The following is a 13,931-nucleotide window of genomic DNA, read 5'->3' as shown; positions in this document are numbered from 1 at the left end:
GCAAGCTCCCAGTCCTGTGCACGGCTTCCACCCATATTTTTTACAAACCCTCAAGTTCATGGCCCACAGCATGCTCAAATACCGAAGATTTTGAGGGCATGCAAATCGTGATTTGGCCGGCGCAGGCAATTTCGGACCGATTTACTGGTCTGCACCCTGAACGGTGCAAAGCGCCATCTTGTGTCATGACAGTTCCAGGGCGACCGTGTGGAAATTATTCTGCTAGATGCACTTCAAAAATCTGCTAGATTTAACAAAAATCTGCTTCATCACCCAGAATTACACGAAACACATTAAAAACGCTTACCCTCACATGCAGATGTTATAAAACTTTCTTTAAAAATGACTCAAATAACATTACCTCTAAAATAATAAAATATTATATATATTTTTAAAACAATTGGCGTGTGTCTAGCCTGGCTTCCAATGTCTAGTAGGCCTTCTTTACTGTATAGTCGTACACGTTATAACGTTAGGAATCCTCAACGCTTAGACTGGTCTGCCTATCCACGATGTTCTAGGGTTTGTTTGAAGTGACTGAAGCTTATCTGCTATATTTTTCTGCTAGGATCACCGATTTTACAGAACTCTGCTAGAAATCAGCTAAAATTTTCATTCTGCTAGATTTTCCGCAAGATTCATTTCTTTTAATTTGTCAGATCTAGCCGAAAGTCGGCTAAAACGGTAACCCTGGTCAGTTCCCATTCATCCGCCAAAATTTAGGTCGGCATCGGGCAAGGAACATGTTTTAAAGTGGTCATCTGCCGCACGAGGGCGCCGTTCAATACTCCCAAAATATGATGGCGGTGAAAGTTAAAGGGCAAGGGTACAATAAACACGCCAAAAATCCGTCCATCGGGCTCATGAATAAGTTATACATTCAACTTTTTCTATATTAGAGAGTTCCGAGAGCCATGGAATTGTGGAATTGAAGAGATAGGCAATTCTGAGCATTTTGGATGCAATTGGGCACGAAAGTGGCGCTATTTAGCCATGTTGTGGAGGGATCCCTTTTCAGGATGACTACTCTTCCAGTTTGGGAAACATCACTCATTTAAGGGGTGGTCTTCTTTGTGTGAGAATTTTAACAGAAAGTCGTTGGTCAACCCACCAAAAATGGAAAATAAAATAAAAGATGACATGTTCGGATCGTCATTTTTCTGTGCAGCCTCACCTGTGAGAGATTATGAGTATCATTTAAAAAGAATTTTGAAGAATGGGCATTTACCACTGGTGTCTATGGGAGTTTTTATACAGGGGTAAAAGTGCACCCTTCTGATCGAATAAACCAAAAGAGAGAGGGGAGGGCGGGGGCCTTCAAGTGTTTTCACCCGATGGTCTTGGCACTGTCCGTACGGTGTACCAGGCGCGTAGCCAAGGTCTGTTTGCCCGTTGCGAAATAGAGATTCGTCTCGTTCCTATACGTTTGCATTTAGGCCAATGAGTCAATTTTTACCGTCCCGATTTTGCTTCTATCAGCTTCAGCGATTTTCCACTGAAAATATCTTGCTCGTCGCACTTCTGCCACTCTGTACATCCTGGCTATGCCACTGGTCCGTACACATGCTATAAATTGTAACCTTTTTCTTAACTCAATTCATATTTTGGCCCTTTTATGAAAGGGGTGATGACGGATTTTGAACCTAATATAATGCCCTCTGATCTAACGACAAGCTACTGAAGTTTAAAACAAAAGTGATCTGGCGATTGGTAGAAGTCTATGGATATTAATATTCAAATTTGTCATTGATCGGTAGGGGGCGCTGTTTGTATTGCGCGTATAGTAACCCGCAGACGCGCGCGTACAAAGATCGTCACAAACCGGAGCTTGCTGCTACGCTGAATAACAACAAAGCTTTGTGTATCTTCTCAGTTGAATTGGAAGTTCGTGTTGGGATAAACGTGCCTTTTTTTTGCAAATCGCATCACTAACCGATAGAAAAATGAGTGATATCAATCCAGGAGGTAAGATCCATTGAAAATATTAAAGTTATGACACAATATCGATCTTCAACAAAATTAAGAATAAGTCGGCAGCAAAACACGAAAGGTTTCCCACTTCTCGAGTCGGGGAAGTGAAGGCGCGCACAAGTTTGTACTGAACTGAATTACTTATTGAAGTAATTCTACATTAATAACTTAAACGCTCATCTTTTACTTGAATTTCGAAATTATGTTGTTTCACACCGATTAGTACAACGCGTGAACGCGTGGATTCAGGCCGTGGATGACTTCGAGGTGTTTCCGGAGGAGAACACTGAGGCACTTGATGCCCAGTCAGCCAGACGGGCCGCCTTGGCCATGGAAGACCCCAACTCCATCTGTGCTCTGATCATGCAGGCCGGTCTTGCCCGCTTGATCCAGGAGGCAAAAGAGGATGGTGTGATGATGTTCGATGGGGGCGTGCCCTACCAGGAATCGGAAGATGCTGTTACCACGGTGATTGTGGATGACATCAGTGATGCAAGATGCACAGCAAAGGTCGGTTCAAAACACCTTGACTCCATTTTAGTGCATCAAGAGATGCGCTTTTAACAACATGTATTTTGAAGATGGCAACTCATTGGAATTTATTGGATTTACTACCAGAAAATGAAAATATTCAGAACATTCATAAATTGTTTAAATAAAGCTATAAAAAACTTGTTTCGAAATTATTCTCAAATAAAGATGAACATTGATGCTTTTCATTTACCTTTCTCATGAAATAACAGGTATTTGAAAAGTTGCCTGATGTATCCGTTTGCAAAGAAAATGAGCGAGTCACAAGTATTTGCTCTGTTGAAGCCATTGAGGAGGAGCAAGGTGAAGCAATAAGGGATGAGAGGAAGGAGGAAGGTGTTGAGGAACAGGAAGGGCAAGATGTCGTCCAAGAAGGAGAGGATAAAGAGATGAATCATCAGGAGGAAGATGAGAAGGAATCAAAGGCAGAGCTCGGGGAGCAGGATGAGAGTGGGCAAGAAGCAGGGCAGGAAGAGAAAGGACATGAGGTGCTAGGGGAGGGAGGGGATGAGGGGGGTAAGAAGGCAGGAGTTGAGGATTTCACGAAGACCAAGTGTGAATGCAAGGTGAAAGGAGATGGGGAGTTGAAGCAGGATAAGGTCAAGGGTTTGGAAATGGATGGTCATGGAGAGACAGGGGGCGTTCAGAAGGAGGGGGATGAGAATGCAGAAGTTGATGATTTGAGGAAGATAAAGCCTCAAGGCAAGGCGAAGGGAGATAGAGAGTTGCAGCAGGAGCAGATGATGAATTCGGAGATGGAGGATCAGGAAAAGGAAGGACTTGGACAGGTAGAAGAGAAAGGAGATGAGCAGGGTGATAAGATGGCAGAAGTTGAGGATTTGACGAAAATGGAGCCCGAAGGCAAGGAGAAGGGAGAGGTGGACATGCAACAGGACAAGATTAATGATTTGGAGAAGGAAGATCAGGGAGAGAAATGGGTTGAGCAGGTAGAGGCGAACGGGGATGAGCAGAAACAGGCGGGCGAAAAGGGAGAGGCTGGGGATTTGGCGAAGATTAAGCCCAAAGGTGAGAATGGAGATGAGGAGCTGCAAAAGGGGCAGATGAAAGATTTCAAGATCGAAAATCAATATGAAGTTTGGGATAAGGTGGAAGCTGGTAGGGATGGTGTGCTTCAAGAAAAAGTGGAAGTGGATACAACAGAGATGGGGAAGCCCGATTGCAAGGAGAATGAAAATGTGGAGTTGCAGATGGAACAGATGAAAGATTTGAAGATTGAGAATCTGGATCAGGGTCAGGATAAGATAGAAGTGGGTGGGAATAGGTTGCCGCAAGATGAACTACAGGTGGAGGCAACAGAGATGATAAAAAAGATGAAGGTGGAAGATCAGACGGAGAAGAATCAGGAGGAATCCGAGAAGGATGAGGACAGCAGTGAGCTTGGTAGAGAAGAGGTTGATATGAAGAACTTGGATACTGAGGAGTTCAATGAGGAAACTGCAACCCACAAGGAGGAGGGCATCCTTCCAGAGAAATGCAAAGATACTGCTGAGAAATGCCGTGCAAAAGGTAATCAGGGCACGTGTGATCATGAAATTGGTCAAACATCTTAAATGTAGTCTTTACATCCTTTCATTTTCAAGTATATTTGTGTTTTGTTTAATGTTATAACACTATACGACAACTGTAACAGAAGATTAGAAACATTCATCGCGATAATTATTTCCTTCTTGTTTAATTTTATAGACCAAGAGAAACAAGATTTCTCTATTAATACCGACATCGTCACTGAAGATGATGCGACGATGAAAACACCCAGTAACGATTTGATGATCACTGACAATGTACACCCACATCCATCAGAGGGGTTTATTCCACAAAGTACCTGCAAAGGTGAGATTTCATAATTATGAGCATATCGCGTAATTATGTAAACAGTACCAACGACAGAATACCGAAGGAAATAGGAAAGAGAGTCTGCAAAAGCTAGTCGGTCACAAAGGGACCGACGACATGCAATGTATTTAAGTCTCACGGGATTTGGTAATTACATGATGGAACACCACACCAGGCGTGTTTGTCAATTGTGTTTTGCAATATTCCATTTAATACCAAACAGACACATGTTCAGTCGAGATAACCCCGAAGACCAAGAAAAGAGGCTTCTTGACCAGGATTTTCAGCAGGCGCACCAGCAAGAAGGACAAGAGGACAAAGGTGAAGAGGGTTGAGATTGAGGACAAACTGGAGAAACAAAAGAAGAAACCATCCAAGTTGACTGCTCTCATCTTTGCCTGCTGCTGCGTGCAACCAATGGATTAGGTTCATCCCCATCACAAGCACCTTAAATCAATGAAGAACAGGATTCCTTTCAGGTTGGGCAGCTCAGGGGCGTGGCCAGTATATCAAAACGGCAGTTGCGAACATGAAATTAATCCCTGGAAATATTCTCGCTTGTATCATTCTTCCGGCAACTCAATTACAAAACGCCATCTGGCTGCGCCCCATGATGATACTGTGCGTCTCAAATTCACTATTCAAGGTAGTCAGAGTTCGCATTTTAACATTTGAAAACAGAGTAATATCACAGAATGGAACTTCCCTCAATCCAAACAGGGGAAACTGGCAGAGAGCGTGAGGCAAGAGTGGAAACAGAATCTTTAAAATATGTTGCGTAGTGATCGAGTTGAGAAAGAAAAGATGATTGTAGTGTCGGTGGCGATACTAAATGAAACACATGACAAATATCAGATGAGTTGGTGTGCAGACGAAAAGACGGAATGAAATGCACAGAAGACGGGGAAAGACAAAGGCAAGCAAACAGTTTCTAGACAAGAAGAGAGAACAGTGAAGTGATTCACAGATAGACCGGTGTAAACTAAACGTCCGGAAGATGACAGGCGAAAACAGGCAATGATGAGAGAAAGGAGGCAAACGAGTATCTACTCACTGGAGAAAGAGCAATCAACTGACGATAATCTCTCCTCGATTTATTCGGTCGCCTGCGAACTCTTGTAGCATCAGATTCCCTGTCTGTTGATTTTTCTGCGTATCTGTTTTTCTCTCCCTCTGTCCTTTTAGTTATACATTGCCTTTCGTTCAAATTCATAATATGTTGTTTGTGTTGTGTTTGTCAGTGGTTCGGCCTGTTGGTCTGTTGGTTTATCCATGTTCCATTCGTCTAACTGTCATTGTGCCAGTCTATCTTTTTCAATGCCAGATCTGAAGACAGCAAACAGCACCAACACTGACAGACAACAAACATCGACGTGGTTCAAACTGGTGTTGGAATCTGGTGCAATAGTACCCCAACCAGCACCAGTGCACAAACTGCGTTGCCGTGTTTGACTGTCCGTCAGTCAGTCTTGCTGTCGCGCTGTCCTAAGTTCTGGCATTGAAGTAGATAGACTGACATAATGGCAGGTGGGCAGATGGACGCAGAGATATCTCAAGAGACCGACAGGCCGAAACATTGACAAACACAAAACAAACGATATATTATGATCAACGAACAACGGGCAATGTGTAACCGACAAAGACAGTTAAAGAGAGGCACAGATACAGAGAGAAATCAGCAGACTTGCAGTCCGATGTTACAAGAGCACACAGGCGAACGAATAAATCGAGGAGAGATTATTGTCAGCTGGTTGTTCTTTCTCCAGTGAGCAGATACTCGTTTGCCTCTTTTTTCTCATCTTTGTCTGTTATCGTCCGTCATCTGTCGGACGTTTAGTTTACGTCGGTCTGTCTGTGAATCACTACACTGTTGTCTCTTCTTGTCCAGAAAAACGTTTGCGTTACTATGTCTTTCCCCGTCTTCTGTGCATTTCATTCCGTCTTCTCGTCCGCACATCAACCCATCTGTTTGTGCGGAGTATAACAGAGACAGGAGCTGGAAGTGGCAGGCAGACAAAGAGAGAACAATTGAAGGGACAACAACATATGGACAGAGGACACTGAGAGGGAGAGAGAGAGATTGAGAGTAACATGCACAGTTTCGATATGTTCGTGACTCTTGGAAAGAAATGCCGAATAGTGATCCAGACCAAATGAGGCGCACAGTAACAGCCCAACTTTAAAAAAGGAATCCTGAGCAAGCAGGTCACAAGATTAAAAAAACTGAAAAATAAGAATATTTCTGCAGAACGAAATGACCCCATTTAATATTATCACGGCGAAAAGCTAGAAGAAATAGGTGTTTTAATTGCGTAATAACTGTGACTCTGAGTCTCAATGTCAGAATCATGTTCAAACTTTAGATTTGTATACCAGAAAGTAACATTAACTTGAGAAAAATTACTATTTCACATACGACAGCAAATGTACCCGGCAGTGTTTTAATCTCGCTTACTACAAAATAAGAAACAAAAAGTTTTGGGGGAAAATGTACTTATTATTATTATGATCATTGTCAATTTTGTCGCCGCAGGGATATTGTTAACAATGGGAATCCATACTTAATGAAAGATACTGAAGCATAAGAATGTCAAATACAATTAAAATAATATATATTTATGAATCAGCACTTGTTTTAAATGTATCATTTATCACCAAAAGATTTTTAATTCAACAATCATTTGTAGAAATTGACGAAACAGGGTAATCAACTTCATATCTATATTAAAGAACGCTATACGCTCACTACAGTTTGAAAATCATGCGGATAATTACAGTATGTACAATCCAAAACTGCTGGAGAATCATTTGGTATAATTCTGAATAAAGATGAATGAAACACACACAAAATGGAGTGCATTGAAAGCCTCTTACTGAAGGAGCTTACTTGTCCGATTTTAATAATGATACGCGTGAGTATCAGGGAAAGTAGGCCTATCACGAGTATTAAAGGGTAAGAACTGCGCACCTCCATTAACCAGGATTTTGGAAGGTTATTAAAAGCGTATTACATCCAATTACGAAGCTGTATTGCTGATGAAATGCACAGACAACAAAATGTAGCGCGTTGAGTGACCGATCGCCTAATTAAACAATGGTCGGGTTCCAACTACATTTATTACCCTTAAAAGAATGCAATTAACGTCGTTCGCTTACAAAATTCACGCGACACAGTTAAAATATCCCTGACTAAAAGCGGGGATCTGTTTACGCAAACGTTCGTCGCAATTAAAAACATTTGAGCACATGTTTTAATGTATTTTTATGCAGTAATTGTACACCATAGTGCAAATGGCACAACGGAGCAATTTATGAAATTGTGATCTCTTTATAATAAGACCATGAACTCCATTAATGTCTGGAAAAAAACTCCGAAGAGCACGGCGGCAATTTAATGGGTGGTTTTGTTTTGTTTTTCAAAATGTGCAGTTGCTGGCTATTCTCGGAACCAAGCGTAATTATGATTAGCGGAATTAAGACATTAATTTTCTCCTGAGTTTTCAATTGTATGTTTACTTTTGGAAGAAAAAAAAAACACTTATATTTCGAACGTCTGCAACTCACTATTTTTTTATTTTTTTTTATTTATTTAATTTTTTTTTTTTTTTTTTGGGGGGGGGGAGGTTTTGTTTTGCCCATTAGCAGATCTGCCCTGCGAATGGACCGGTTTTTAGACTGGTTTACCGTCCCAACATTATCAATCCTTTTTTAGGGGCGGGCATCAGCCCACCGTAAATAATAACCTAAATAAACATTCGACAACTGGGCTTCAAAACTGAGCAATTGTTATGTTGGCAGAAAATAGCAATCTACATATAATCAATTTTGGGCTTAGAACTCGAAAATTGCACCGAGAGTTCATCTTTAAAGAGATCCCTTGCCCGGCGTTGCGGTCATTCCTGTGTAGGCCTTAATGTAATGGCAGTATCGCCATCCTTTGGGCTAATTAACACAACCGTTATACATTTATGACTAAATAATGCACATGGTAAACATTCATGGTTTAAAAAAAAAGATCTGCTTTAGCATGCGTGTAAATATATTGCACGCAGGTATTAACGAATTGTGCAGATTAGACACGTACCCTTCCCATACGAATTCCAGGTGTCACCCTTCTAAATATCTGGTTTGGTGCTTTGGACCAGTCGATCACATTTCTGACAATATCGCAAACTGACTATTTTGCATTTAGGCCGACGACGGAGTCCATTTTTACCGTCCCGATTTTGCTTCTATCAGCGTCCCCATTTTGCGTTTTAGACATGTTTAGGGCTATTTTATCTGCCAAGTTTGGTGCTTTGGACCAGTCGATCACGATTCCGACCATATGCCACTAGCACTATTTTGCATATAGACGGACGAGTCCATTTTTACCGTCCCGATTTTGCTTCTACCAGCGTCCCCGTGTTGCATTTTAAATATCTAGCCCGTCGCACTGCAATGCCACACTACACGTCCTGGCTATATGCCACTGGTCGAGTGGTCAGTACACATGCTAAGTTGTAATTTTATTCTAAACTCAGTTATTATTTTTGCCCAGGTTTTGAAAGGGGTGATGACGGATTTTGAAAATGCCCTCTGATCTGACGACACGTAGCTCACAAAAGTGACGAGGCGATCGGTATAGAAGTCTATGAATATTAACATCCAAATTTGTCATTGATCAGCAGGGGGCGCTGTTTGTATTGCGCGTTAGTAACCCGCAGAATGAGACGCGCGCGTACAAAGATCGTCACAAAACGGAGCTTGCTGCTGAACAACACAGCTTGGTGCACCTTCTCAGTTGAATCGAAAGTTCGTGTTGAGATAAACGTGACTTTTTCAACAAATCGAAACACTTACCGAAAGCGAAATGAGTGATATCAATCCAGGAGGTAAGATCTATTGAGAAATAATTAAAAGTAATGGCACAATATTGATTTTCAACAGAATGCAGAAGAATTCCCACTTCTTGAGTCGGAGAAGACAGTGAAGGCTCCAGTTTGCACTGAACTGAATGACTAACCGTAGTAATTCTACATAAATAACCTCTTATCAAAATTGAATTACTTATCTTTTGCTTGATATGGATGAATTGCGATATATGTTGTTTCACTCCGATTAGTACAACGCGTGAACGTTCCTCGTTCGTATAACTTTGCATTTCGGCCTATGAGTCAGTTTTTACCGTTTCGAGCTAAAAACTGCACTTGTGCCGCTCTCTGCACCTCCTGGCTATGTCACTGCTCCGTACACATGCTAAATTGTAATCGTTTTCTTTATTTACTCAGTTAATATTTTTGCCCTTTTATGAAAAGGGGTGATGACAGATTTTGAACCCAATATAATACCCTCTGATCTAACGACAAGCTACTGTAGTTTAAATAAAAGTGATCAGGCGATCGGTAGAAGTCTATGGATATTAATATTCAAATTTGTCATTGATCAGAAGGGGGCGCTGTTTGTTTTGCGCGTTAGTAACCATATACGCGCGCGTACAAAGATCGTCACAAAACGGAGCTCGCTGCTGCGCTGAACAACAAAGCTTTCAAAACCTTCTCAGTTAAATCGAAAGTTCGTGTTCAGATGAACGTGACATTTTCTGCAAAATCGCATCACGAACCGAAAGCTAAATGAGTGATATCAATCCAGGAGGTAAGATCCATTGAGAAAATCATTAAAAGTTATGGCACAATATTGAACTTCAACAAAATGAAGAAGACTTCATCAGCAAAACACGAAATGTTTCCCTCTGCTCGAGTCGGGGAAGTGAAGGCACCAGTTTGTACTGAACTGAAAGACTTACCGGAGTTATTCTACATAAATAAACTCTTATCGAAATTGATTTGCTCATCTTTTACATGAATTATTTGCGACATATGTTGTTTCACACCGATTAGTACAACGCGTGAACGCGTGGATTCAGGCCGTGGATGACTTCGAGGTGTTCCCGGAGGAGAACACTCAGGCACTGGATGCCCAGTCAGCCAGACGGGCCGCCTTGGCCATGGAAGACCCCAACTCCATCTGTGCTCTGATCATGCAGGCCGGTCTTGCCCGCTTGATCCAGGAGGCAAAAGAGGATAGCATGGTGACGTTCGATGGGGGCGTGCCCTACCAGGGATCGGAAGATGCAGTTACCACGGTGATTGTGGATGACATCAATGATGGCAGATGCACAGCAAAGGTCGGTTCAAAACACTTCTTAATCCATTTTAGCGTATGCATCAAGAGATGCGCTAGACAACATGTATTTCAAAGAAGGCAACTCATTGGAACTTATTTGAATAGCAACCAGAAAATGAAAACATTCATGCCATTCATGTCCACTTGTACAATTTGTTCGAAATTATTTTTCAACTACAGATGAAGGAAACTTATGCTTTTCATTTACCTTTCTTATGAAACAACAGGTATTTGAAAAGTGTGTTGAGGAACAGGAAGGGCAAGACGTCATCCAAGAAGGAGAGGCTGAGGAGGTGAACCATCAGGTGAAAGATGAGAAGGATGAGAAGGCAGAGCTCGAAGGGCAGGATGTGAGTGTGCCAGAAGAGAAAGGGGGTGGCTCAGAGGTGCATGGGGTCAGAGGGCATGAACTGGAGAAGGAGGGAGATAAGAAGGAAGGAGTTGAGGATTTCACGAAGATCAAGCATGAAGGCAAGGGGAACGGAGATGGGGAGTTGAATCAGGAGAAGGTCAAGGATTTAGAGATCGAGGATCAGGAAAAGGAAAGAGCTGCACAGTTAGAAGAAAAAGGTGATGAGCAGAAGCCGGGGGATAAGATGGCAAAGGTAGAGGATTTTACGAAGATGGAACACGAAGGCAAAGAGAAGGGAGATGAGGAAATGCAACAGGACAAGATCAAGTATTTGGAGGAGGAGCGGGAAGAGAGAGGTGTTGAGCAGGTAGAGGAGAAAGGAGATATGCAGAAGCAGGCGGGCGAGAATGCAGAAGCTGGGGATTTGACGAAGATCCAAACCGAAGTCAATTGGAATGGAGATGGGGAGTTGCAAAAGGAGGAGATGAAAGATTTGAAGATCGAACATCAGAATGAAGATCGGGATAAGGTGGAAGCTGGCTGGGATGGTGTGCCTCAAGAAGAAGTGGAAATTGATGCAACAGAGATTGAGAAGAAGAAAGTGGAAGTAGAAAAGGAAAAACAGAATCAGGAGGCATCCGAGAAGGATGAGAAAAGCAATGAGATTGTTGGAGAAGAGGTGCATGTGGAGTACAGAAAGGAGGGGGAGGGGGAAGCAGTGGTGAAAGAGGACGGAGATCAGAAAGATGACAAGAAAAATGGTTTGAAAGAAGTACAGGGTGGAATGGAAGAAAACAAGGAAGTGGCAGTTGGAGGACGGAAGGATTGGGAGACTAGGATGACTGAGGACCTGGAGGACAAACAACTGGAGGTTACGGAACAGGAGGCAGGGCTGGTGGCTAGGGAAGAAAATGCCAAGGAGGATGGCAATCCCAAGATGGAGAAGGTAATGACTGGCGATAATAACAAAGGGAAGCGAGATGGGATTCAGGAGGAAGGTGAGATGGATTTGGCAAAGGAACAGGAGAAGATGGAGACCTTGGAAACCAAGGAGTTGAATGAGAAAACTGCAACCCACAAGGAGGAGCAGGACATCCGTCAGGAGGTATGCAAGGATACTGCTGAGGAGGACAATGCAAAAGGTAATCAGGGCACATGTCATCATGTAATTGGACAAACATGTGAAATTGGAGTCACTAGGTTTTTTCTTCATTTTTCATACCATTTGGATTCTGTTTGAATATAATATTGTCCGACAACTGTTAACAGAAGATACCAACAATAGAAACAGTACCAAATAGGAAAGCGAGTCTGCAAAAGCTATTGGGTCACAACGGGCCCCTCGATCATTCAACTATTTCAGTCTCATGGAATTTGGTAAATAACATGATGGAGCAACACACCTAGCGCGTTTGTCAACTGTGTTCTGCAATATTCCATTTAAATACTAAACAGATACATATTCTGAAGAGATATGCCCGAAGACCAAGAAAAGAAGCTTCTTGGCCAGGATTTTCAGCAGGCGCACCAGCAAGAAGGAGAAGAAGACAAAGATGGAGATGGTTGAGATTGGGGACAACGTGAAGAAACAAAAGAAGAAACCATCTAAGTTCACTGCTCTCATCTTTGCCTGCTGTTGCGTGCAACCAATGGATTAGTATCAGCCCCATCACAAGCACCTTAAAGAACAGGATTCCTTCTTAGGTTGGGCATCTCAGGGGCGTGGTCAGTATTTCAAAAGGATATAGTTACCAACATAAAAGGTGTCTCTGGAAATGTTTTTGCTTGTATCATTCTTCCGGCAACTCAACTACAAAACGCCCTCTGGCTGCGCCCCATGATGATACTGTGCGTCTCAAATTCACTAGTCAAGGTAGTCAGAGTTCGCATTCAACATTCGAAAACAGAATAATATCACAGAATGGAACTTCTCTCAATCCAAACAAGGGAAACTGGCAGAGAGCGTGAGGCAAGAGTGGAAACAGAATCTTCAAACTATGTTGCGTAGTGATCGAGTTGATAAAGAAAGGATGATTGTAGTGGCGGTGGCGATGCTAAATGAAAAGCATGACAAATATCAGTTGGAGTGCGGACGAAAAAGACGGAATGAAATGCACAGAAGACGGGGAAAGACAAGGCAAGCAAACAGTTTCTTTACAAGAAGCGAGAACAGTGAAGTGATTCACAGATAGACCGGTGTGAACTTAACGTCCGGAAGATGGCAGGCGAAAACAGGCAATGATGAGAGTGAGGAGGCAAACGAGTATCTACTCACTGGAGAAAGAGCAATCAACTGACGATAATCTCTCCTCGATTTATTCGGTCGCCTGTGTACTCTTGTAGTTTATTCCCTGTCTGTTGATTTTTCTGCGTATCTGTTTTTCTCTCCCTCTGTCCTTTTAGTTATACATTGCCTTTCGTTCAAATTCATAATATGTTGTTTGTTTTGTGTTTGTCAGTGGTTCGGCCTGTTGGTCTGTTGGTTTATCCATGTTCCATTCGTCTAACTGTCATTGTGCCAGTCTATCTGTTTCGATGCCAGATCTGAAGACAGCAAACAGCACCAACACTGACAGACAACCAACATCGACGTGGTTCAAACTGGTGTTGGAATCTGGTGCAATAGTACCCCAACCAGCACCAGTGCACAAACTGCGTTGCCGTGTTTGACTGTCCGTCAGTCAGTCTTGCTGTCGCGGTGTCCTCAGTTCTGGCATTGAAGTAGATAGACTGACATAATGGCAGGTGGACAGATGGATGCAGAGATATCTCAAGAGACCGACAGGCCGAAACATTGACAAACACAAAACAAACGATATATTATGAACAACGAACAACGGGCAATGTGTAACCGACAAAGACAGTTAAAGAGAGGCACAGATACAGAGAGAAATCAGCAGACTTGCAGTCCGATGTTACAAGAGCACACAGGCGAACGAATAAATCGAGGAGAGATTATTGTCAGCTGGTTGTTCTTTCTTCAGTGAGCAGATACTCGTTTGCCTCTTTTTTCTCATCTTTCTCTGTTATCGCCCGTCATCTGTCGGACGTTTAGTTT

The 13,931-nt window shown here is 42.5% G+C and overlaps 1 protein-coding gene across 1 annotated transcript; it reads left to right on the top strand.

Annotated features, from left to right (window-relative positions):
* The first annotated feature begins 1,795 nt into the window (after nucleotides 1-1,795).
* On the top strand, nucleotides 1,796-12,962 carry LOC119721578 (neurofilament medium polypeptide-like). Its single transcript, XM_038191655.1, has 8 exons — nucleotides 1,796-1,965; nucleotides 2,195-2,481; nucleotides 2,715-4,029; nucleotides 4,207-4,353; nucleotides 4,580-4,780; nucleotides 10,236-10,522; nucleotides 10,749-12,015; nucleotides 12,329-12,962. The coding sequence occupies exons 1-8, from the start codon at nucleotides 1,944-1,946 to the stop codon at nucleotides 12,529-12,531; spliced, it is 3,729 nt and encodes a 1,242-aa protein (XP_038047583.1). The 5' UTR covers nucleotides 1,796-1,943; the 3' UTR covers nucleotides 12,532-12,962.
* The last annotated feature ends 969 nt before the right edge of the window (nucleotides 12,963-13,931 follow it).

Source organism: Patiria miniata, unplaced genomic scaffold (assembly GCF_015706575.1).
Source record: "Patiria miniata isolate m_02_andy unplaced genomic scaffold, ASM1570657v1 HiC_scaffold_13, whole genome shotgun sequence".
In the NCBI taxonomy this organism is placed as follows: Eukaryota; Metazoa; Echinodermata; class Asteroidea; order Valvatida; family Asterinidae; genus Patiria; species Patiria miniata.
The sequence above is the reverse complement of the archived record's forward strand: the minus strand, read 5'-3'. Positions and strand labels throughout refer to the sequence as shown.

Excerpts from the sequence above, each read along its gene's own strand:
- LOC119721578 (XM_038191655.1), top strand. The coding sequence starts at position 1,944 with ATGAGTGATATCAATCCAGGAG. Across the intron at positions 4,354-4,579 it reads TCCACAAAGTACCTGCAAAG|ACACATGTTCAGTCGAGATA; the intron begins GTGAGATTTCAT and ends AATACCAAACAG. Across the intron at positions 10,523-10,748 it reads ATGGCAGATGCACAGCAAAG|GTATTTGAAAAGTGTGTTGA; the intron begins GTCGGTTCAAAA and ends ATGAAACAACAG.